The sequence below is a fragment of the Pecten maximus genome, chromosome 6 (genome assembly GCF_902652985.1).
Source record: "Pecten maximus chromosome 6, xPecMax1.1, whole genome shotgun sequence".
Classification (NCBI taxonomy): domain Eukaryota; kingdom Metazoa; phylum Mollusca; class Bivalvia; order Pectinida; family Pectinidae; genus Pecten; species Pecten maximus.
The window spans coordinates 11,275,569-11,285,603 of NC_047020.1; the positions used below are offsets into that span (position 1 = coordinate 11,275,569).

The window sequence follows — 10,035 nt, forward strand, 5'->3', positions numbered from 1 at the left end:
CACTTTGTGTACTGTAGTAGAGATTTAGGCCATCGAAGAAGAATAATATTGGTAGCCCAGGTACTCACAGTATATATAACGTTCACATGCATATATTCTAAATGGTGAATGCATTTGTTATAGATAAACATAAACACGTAACGAATTTAAATAATCATTTATGTAAGTTACATAATATGAATGACGTGACAGCATCAGGATTATAGATAAACATAAACACGTAACGAATTTAAATAATCGTTTATGTAAGTTACATAATATGAATGACGTGACAGCATCAGGATTATAGATAAACATAAACACGTAACGAATTTAAATAATCATTTATGTAAGTTACATAATATGAATGACGTGACAGCATCAGGATTATAGATAAACATTAACACGTAACGAATTTAAATAATCATTTATGTAAGTTACATAATATGAATGACGTGACAGCATCAGGATTATAGATAAACATAAACACGTAACGAATTTAAATAATCATTTATGTAAGTTACATAATATGAATGACGTGACAGCATCAGGATTATAGATAAACATAAACACGTAACGAATTTAAATAATCATTTATGTAAGTTACATAATATGAATGACGTGACAGCATCAGGATTATAGATAAACATAAACACGTAACGAATTTAAATAATCAATTATGTAAGTTACTGACAGCATCAGGATGACATGAACATGTGTCGGTTAGAATACTGTAAGTACTACCTGTAACTAAGGCATCAATAATATTAAATTCAAATCAGCATACATGTATACTTAACATTATAGTCTATCTACAAAGCAGATCTAGTTTTGTATTGAATTGATGCACTTTGAGCCGTGGCTTATTCATGTATATGTGTATAGATGAACTTATATACTGTACATGGCAGTTCTACAATAAGTTTTTATGATCTATTTTCACACAAATACAATGAAGTTAGCATAAACATAATAAAAATATGGATTCAGTCTAAATGCTACCACATGAACACCAAGTAGGACTTTACAATGATGGACTGATAATATTAGGCGGTTATTACGTATATATCGACTTTTTCCAATTGATTAGCCCAATCAAAGAGGGGAACTTAATATAAGAGAGCTAATCAGACAAATATAGAGAAGACGAATCAATTCAGAATTAGCCCAATAAAAAGAGGACGCAGTTAACAATATATTATTCAATTTCAAGTAAGCAATAACCTTTATTTTCTAAGCTAATTCGTTTAAAATCTTTCCATATCCCCATCACCAAATACTTTTCATTATATCAATGGAATTATTTTTGTCAATCATACAATGTATATGCAATCATATAAGGAATAGTCCATATGCCCGTAATACACCGTCTGGCTGTAAAATAATCTATATGCCAATGATAATTCTAATTGGAATGAAACATATCTGGAGATGATATTTCATATGTTTTTGATATACTGTAATGTACAGTAAATCACAGTTCCGCTTTCGCCCTGCCTTTTAAAACAGACCAATCTTCTTCTCGACTCAACTGGATATCACAATGAACACATAAGTTATATTTATCAAGCTCACGTAGGACTTAACCTACACCGGGTATGGAATAAAACAGCATCAAACCAAAGTGAATATTGACACGAGAAACTCTTAACATCAAAGTAACAATTCCGGTAAGATGGTAATGAGAAGAAACCGAAGGCACTCAATGTTTTTGTATACACATGTTTTTGTATACACATGTTTTTGTATACACATGTTTTCAAGAATAAAATATTTCAAAACGTATTATTAATGAGCAAAATATGCAACTGATATATCATAAGAAAAGAATGGTAATATCATATTCCTTTGTAGATTTTACAGACAGATAACGTTTGTTATATATCTCCGTGGTATTTTGTGATAATTGTGGTATATTTAAGATTATTCAATATCAATTCGATGCCGGCATATTTCTACATGGCATACATTGTATCATGTCAACTGACTGTATGTGCTATTTTGTAGCGTTTAGATTTCAGGTCTCCTCTGCCAGTATTATACCACTTTTATACCCAGTACAAATCAATGATATTTATTGATATCATGTTCTATAGTTGTGATATAACTTAATTAGTTCCCAGAAATGCCTTGTTTGAAAATTGATAAAGTCACAATGAGTTGCTAAAATCAATTACGCAAACATTTTTAACTAACAGGAAAATGTTTATATCTCTACTGTAGGTAAAATACATTTATTAAACTCTTTACTCTTTAGCATCACTTATTCGTTGCCGTAACAAGACGCAAGCGGTACATTCTGAGTATCCGAATGCTGCATTGTTTAACTTAAGATGTAGTTACAAATGAGATAATGTAATAGATATCATGATGTATTTTAAGAGTGATTAATAATGTAAAGCCCTGATATTTTCTATTCATACAAGAAAAAAGACATACTTTCACGCTTTCTAAGATCCGAGACTTTGTAAACATTACTTGAATAAACACCGATAATGTACATAATCTTCAGTATACCAAAGTTCTCTTTCTGTTACATAGATTCACTTTTCAAAAAGGCTATATCTTATACATCAATGATGGAAATCATTTAGATGGAAAAAGGTAAAATAGCTTCTTTTTTATATTTAAGATGTATACTCTGGCATATATAGTTTTCCTTTATTATTTGCAAATATGGGTGCTCGTTTTCTAACTGAGGTTTAAAATCTGTACGGTTATCTGTGGCGTTATATGATGAGGTGTTTGCTTTCTATAAAATTTTCTTTCGTCAGCAGCGACTCATGTGTACCTCTTGAATGAAATACTTTAAAGTTCTATAGCTTTCTGTATCATCATCATAAAAAAACCCAGAACTTATCATTAAATCAAACTACGTCAGTGTACCTCTAAATCGATAAAAGGAGCGCAATTACGATAAAAACAGAGATTCCCTTGGTAACCAAGTTTATCAGATCGGAGGGTAAGACACTAGCGACACCAGCCATCTAGTGAATTTACATTCTTAAAATGTTAACTGAGTGATGACACCGAGGTTGCTGCAACCAATGGTAACGCATGGAACCACTCTTTCTTGTATAATGAATTGGTTCTTAGCAGCTAATTCTTGGTGTTCTTTGTTTTCTTCAAGGCGTTATCGTATGTACAGAACTGTACAAGACTCACTTGATGAAAGTATTTTTGGGTAATTTTCTGAACATTCCAGAGATCGAAGTAAGGTGCTAGTTAGAAATACAAGCTTTAAAATCTGTATTTTCTATAGCAAAATGATTTCAAACATATGATTACTCATCAACGGGATTTTGAACGTGGGTGTTCAATGCTGTTAATACTTTGGCCCATACTCTACTCTGTCTGGCTTCCTCTACTGACCATTCGGTGTAGGTGACAGTGTCTAGAATCGCCCGTACAGAGGACGGAAGTATGACTGTGTCCAGTTCTTCCAGCAGTATCACAGTCAGAACTCCTGGGCCCTCCTGCGTAGTTCTGGACTGTGTTAATGCAAGTTCAAACTTACACCATTCACTGTTTAGAAAGGCACGGGATAAAACAAGAATGATGTTTTTGCTGTGTTCAAAGTTTGTCGTGATATTGTCTACAATAAAATGACCTACGTCAAAGTCTCGTTCATGTATGCACAGTTTACATCTAGATTTTTCTTCTAGTTCTGGCACCATATGATTGAAAATAAAATCCCGGTCGTCATTTGAATAGATAACGAAAGCGTCGTATTGATAATCAGCATCGTCGCGAATCCTTTTGTAACCGACTCTCCGTATTCCAAGGATGTGCAGCCAGTAGTTCAATCGGAACCGGAACTTATATGCTATCGATAAAGCAATGAGGATGATAGCTGATGGAACAAAAATACCAATACAGATGTTTCTGACGAGTGGGTAATCCAAATTGGAACACATCTCCGAAGTAGGGTTGTAATCCTTCAACAACACATTGTTCATTTCTGGAGGAAACCTACATGTGTACCTCCGAGGATAGTTGACGATTGTTGTATGCTTGGTAGATTTTATCCAGTCAAGGAACCATTTTAGGTCACACGTGCATGAAAATGGGTTATTTGTCATACAAAATTTCTCTAAAGAGTTCAGAAACTTTTTGGGAAAAGACGTTTTGTTGATAAGTTTTATGTTATTTCCGTCAAGGTATAAACTTCGTAGTGACGTTAAATTTCCAAACACTTCCGGTTCGTCGTTCCAGCCATTTATGTAATTCCCAATAAGTACCAGAGATCTTAAGTGAGGCATCTGTTGGAAGACGTTACGAGGTAGTGCCTTAAGGGCTGTATCCTCTAATATAAGCTTCTGTAATTTATTCAAATGTGTAAACAGTTCTCCTAGAGATTTGGAATCTGATGGTAAGACGTTTCCTGTTAGCTCAAGCATCAGGAGATTTGGTAGATCAGAAAATATTTTGCTATATAGTCCTGGCTCCTTTTCAAATTTATATCGATTATGCATGAAGTATAGCTTTTTGAGACTCGAAGAGTTGAATGCAAACCCCTCGATGAGACTTAAATGATCACCAATATGAGTCAGTGAGAGTTTTTCCAGTTTTGGTAACTTTGCAAATGCATTGCTTCGGATAACTGTTACAGAGGTCTTGTCAAGTAGAAGAGTTCGTAAAAATTGCAAACATTGAAATGAATATTTATCTAGATCCCGAAGATAATTCCGCCGGAAGTCTAGAGTTTTGTATTTACCCGTGGGATGTCCAGTTGGTCCACAGAATGATGGTATTTCAAGGAATTGGTTATTCCCCAGGTTAATGTAAGAAATTGATGTAGATTCTAATCCTGTTAAATTCAAGTCTGATAGTTTATTGTTTGATAAATCCAATCTTTTCAGAAAACGCAAATCCGAAAAATATGTCCCACTGATACTTTCTATTACATTATTACTAAGTGTTATTGATTGGATCGATGAGTTATGTAATCCTAAAAACATGTCACCTGGAATGGTCTCCCAGTGATTGGATTTCAGCTGAACAGTCTCTATTCTAGGTGTTAACAGCAAGATTGGAGAAATCATGTCTGGCTTTAATTCATAAGATCCACTGATCTCCAAAGTAGACAAGTTAGTTAATTTGACAAATGCATCTGGGTCGACGATGTGGGTCAATGTGTCGACAAAATGTAATCCTATGACACGGATTAAAGTAAGATTAGACAAAAACTTCGCCGTTATATTTGGAAAGTTAGTTTTTGTAAATATAACAGTTTGTGCATATGCGGGTAAAACTGGAATATACTTCATGTCACTTCCTGTACAGTTCACCAGCTTCGATTTTGGAGAACATTTACACATGGTCGGAGGACACTGATCGATGTGACGAAATGTTTCACATTGATGACAAGTCTGGTAGAACACAAGCAGTAGGAGCAGCGTTCCTAAATGCTGATTCATGATGCCACTTGTAATATGGACCTGCAATAAGAAAATTGACGTTATAATTAATCCTGAAAGCGATTCGATATACAATGTAAGTTCCTAGTTCCTATAAATAAATATTGTAATAATTAAATCCTTCATCCCTGTGAAAATGTCTTTTCTGTTAAACAAATGCTTTCGTCGCTATAATGGCCCGGTGGGGACTGTTTTCAAAATTTTAAATGTTTGGTGTTAAATAGTCAATGCCACTATAAAATGAAAACAAAATGCTTATTCAAACTCTGCTACCAGACGTGGTAATAACCAGGTCAAATTTAGACGCCAGTATACAGAATGGTAAGATAACAATTCATAACACCTTTACACTAATAGATAGAAAATAAATAGAACTAAAGCTTCCAACCAGATTGAACAAAGAATTCCTCATATATAAATATTGTTATATTCCTTTCCACGAGATTCTTCAGAGGAGAGAGGAAATATATGGCTCTAAACCTGCTGACAAACATGCACATAAACAGGTAAAAATCTAGGATGGTAACCCAACGATGCAGAGACAGATTGTCTGGGCCCATATTCATAAAAAATCTTAGTTAAATACTTAAGTTTGACTTAAGTTATACTTAACTATACATATTTTACTTAGTTAAATAAAACTTAAGTTAGAACTTAAGTACTATTCATAAACGACTTAAGTATTTACTTAGTACATACTTAGCTAAGTATAAATATTTAAGTATTTCATGTAGTTGCTATGTTGTTGTTAAGTAGCTGCGGGATGTTTTTCGTAAAACGTGAAATTTGGCGCCAGCGTTCCTGGCATTCCAAGACGATCAGAATCCGGAAATGGCAACAGTAAAAAAGACGAGATGACCAAACTGGACAAAGGACGAATGTCTGGCGATGGTGAGGCTAGTAGTTTACATGTTTACAAGTGAAAGAAAACATGTCATACGTGGACGATTTAAGGACGGAGTGTCGGCATCTGCAAATAGGCAAACGTTGGTTCGGGTTGCCGGCAGATTGAACAGTTCAAATGCATTAACCAGGAGAGAGCCGGAAGAATGCACAAACATTAGACTAACCTCGTCGTTCAGGCCAAAAATGCACATAGCGTGTTTCTTCGTAGAGTCAAGGAGAACAAGTACGTTTTAGTTACTTTCCACTAAACCAAACATCAGTTGAAATGTACATATCAAACCCCTAGTTACATTTTACGATCTGTAAAATCCCGCTTCCCAAACATGCTAGAACTGTCACAACAATCAATTGTTATTTATTTAAAACTTTCGTTTCTTTATCAAAGCAGGGGAGTACTAAATACATGACAGGGCCGGAATGCACATGCACGGGTTTTAAGTTAAAGTAAAAGTAACCTCAATGTTTTTTAATACACAGGTAAGAACTCTATAGATATACATTTTTTGTAATTAATGAATAAAAGATACAATAAAACTTTGAGGCAGTATTTCTGGTTTGTCAAAGTCAGCAAGAGAAACAAAAATGAAGTTTTATCTAAATAAAATTTGATTGGTATGTGGGTATGTTCATTATAAACTACAATTGCTCCGTGTCGTTGTAGTATTGACTTCGTAATGGGCCTTGACGACAGTGAGATTGACTCCTCCATCTTCGATTCAAACCTTTACATCTCGTTTTAAATGATTGAATACAACAAAATCTGAAGTTAATGATTTTTTTCTTAAAAACAAGTTGATTTCTGTCGATTTCGTGAAGTCATCTTTCACCTGAGTTGTTAAGTATTTACTTAAGTATTTTTAAAGGAAGTTAAACATCCTCATGACGTTACTTAACTTTAAGTAAAAACTTAAGTAATACTTAAGCTTAAGTATTTTTATGAATACAAGTTAAGATAAAACCTTGAATTAAGTAAATACTTAAGTTTATTTTAGTACTTAAGTACAAATGTCCTACTTAAGTATTTACTTAAGTGAAATACTTAACTTAAGTTTTTTTATGAATATGGGCCCTGGTCTTTGTGACATTACAGATTCATTCAATCTAACCAGGAAAAAGGGTTTTCAAATAAAGTATACTTCCAGGGAAAAGACATTTTGTTTTGTTTACCTACTCGGAGTAGAATTTTTTTTTACGTCCTATCAACAGCCTCATTTAAGGACGTGCCAGGTTTGGAGGCGGAGAAAACCCACTGGCTAACAGACAGTACCAGGCAACTGCCCCATTAGGTTTTCGAACTTACAACCCAGAAGTGGAGGGCTAGTGATAAAATGTCGGGATACCTTAACTACTCAGCAACCACGCACCTTTTATTCGACTGAAATAACACATTACATAAGATAGCAGTACAAAGTTATTTACATATATTCCTGTGACCTGTTTACCACAATAGATGTTTTTTCACTATATCAGATGGGGTGTAAGATTAAGACCCAAAGGAAATGTCAATAATATGCAAACTTTTGTTAATCATAACAAATAATTAGAAACTTAAATCATTTTTCAAATCAATTAATTTATTTATAACAAGAGGCCCATGGGCCTTAACGGTCACCTGAGATTTGAGATATTTCAGTTAACTTAATTGACCATTTTGGCCCCGAACCATCAGCCCCTAGGGGTCAGTCAGGGTCAACATATGCATATTATCAAACTTTCATCCCTTGCTGAAAATGTTAACCAAGTTAGAATGAATTCCAATAGAAATCAAACAAATCAGTCAAAAATGTGATTTCCCTTTCTAAACTATAGTAAAATTTCGCCCTCCCCATGGGCAAACTTATGACACCAGAGTCATGAAATTCATAATTTTAGTAAAGCACCCTCAGATCAAATAATTTACAATTGTGGTTGACCTTTAGCCATAGAAGCTTCCTGCCAAATTTCATTGAATTTGGTTAAGGGGTTTTGGAGAAAAAGTCGAAAATGTAAATTGTTTACGGACGCACGACGCACGACGGTTTAGTTTGTTTTGTTTAACGTCCTTTTAACAGCCAGGGTCATTTAAGGAACTGCCAGGTTTTGGAGGTGGAGGAAAGCCGGAGTACCCGGAGAAAAACCACCGGCCAACGGTCAGTACCTGGCAACTGCCCCACGTAGGTTTCGAACTCGCAACCCAGAGGTGGAGGGCTAGTGATAAAGTGTCTTTGACTTTGTCTCAGGTGACCTAAAAATGAACCATCACAATAACAATTGCGAACTATTTTTTGTGTGTCATAATTTCCTCATAATAGTTTTATCATTTTGCAGTTTAGGTCAAGGGTTATGATATTGGGTCATTAGCATTTAACGTCACAGCGGGGAAAACAGATCAATCTTATCTAAAAGCAAAAGTAATCTATCAGTATTGTATCTGAACACTCGTGACCGATAAGGTCCATCGGCCTCTTCTTGTATAGATACTTGACTCGTCTGCCAATAAACTCAAGATATATGCGTGCACTGACAGACTAGTCGAGTACCAGTGATAACGAAAGGCCGAGGTTTCTAACGGTGGTTTCACCGTTAGAAACCTCGGCCTTTCGTTATCACTGGTACTCGACTAGTCTGTCAGTGCCTTATGAAGGCCTTATGTACATTACACGGCCAAACATACAATAAAATACACAGTTAGCAAACACAAATGTATTTCAACGATACTTAGAGAAAGGTAATCTTGATATAAAACTCAAATGACATCAATTGGTGATAGACATATGTAATATTTGAACTTTGAGCCAGATGTCGATGCAGCAATGATGCCAGTTTATCTTGTAATGGACCAATAACTGCACTATGTAATATGTAATCAGTATATAAATTAGGTTAATGATTACATTGATATCTTATTTTATCCCACTGTTACGTTATCGGCTTGAAATTATTCATTTAGCATTTTCTATCATCCCACCTTTTCTACTGGCTGGAAATAAGAACAATAATAAAGTCATTTTAATTTCTGCCGATGTAAAGAACTAAGAATTCACACTGACCTCTGACTTTGTCCTCGATTACTATTCATTTATGTTGATATAACCATTTATTACATTTTTACCAGTGAAATATCAAAAATTATTCATTCTATAAAAGTGATATTTTTCACTTTTGCTCATTTGACCAATCAAATTAATGATTAGAAAATACCACTGCGCACTCGTGAAAAATATCAAAATATTAGCCCCACTCGTGAAATATATTTGGTATTACTGAGGACACTGTTAGATATCCTCTATATATTGACATCATCAAAACGCTACATATTTAATGTATAATATCATGGAAAGGGAAAAAACAATATTTATAAGTTTTAGATCTAATTTTAATGCATTCTGCATAATTTGATTTACCATCATGTAAACCAGTTTCTAAATTTGACTTGATTATTAGCATTTGTGTCAGCAAAGTTGGTGCCACATTTCCCTTCCTGACACAAATATCAGTTTTATAGCAGATAATTCCTCATAATTAACGGAATAAAGTGACTTGTGACATCATAACTGGTAGTATGGTACCAGTATATTGCAGTTCCAAAACTAGAAATATCAGAATATCTCATTTGCATCATAAGCCAAAATATCAAAAGAACGAATGTGACAGGAATACTTTGGAATGAAAATTGGAAAATAGCTGTGCTTTCCTTTATAGAATCACATTACCCCTTTTCTTTTTCAAAGAATAAACTGGAATACCATGT

At 34.3% G+C, this 10,035-nt stretch overlaps 1 protein-coding gene across 1 annotated transcript; it reads right to left on the bottom strand.

Annotated features, from left to right (window-relative positions):
• Positions 1 to 392: 392 nt before the first annotated feature.
• Positions 393 to 5,260, bottom strand: LOC117328959 (toll-like receptor 13). The gene has a single exon (XM_033886595.1). It carries the CDS (start codon positions 5,247 to 5,249, stop codon positions 3,264 to 3,266), a length of 1,986 nt encoding a protein of 661 aa, XP_033742486.1. The 5' UTR covers positions 5,250 to 5,260; the 3' UTR covers positions 393 to 3,263.
• Between the last annotated feature and the right edge of the window lie 4,775 nt (positions 5,261 to 10,035).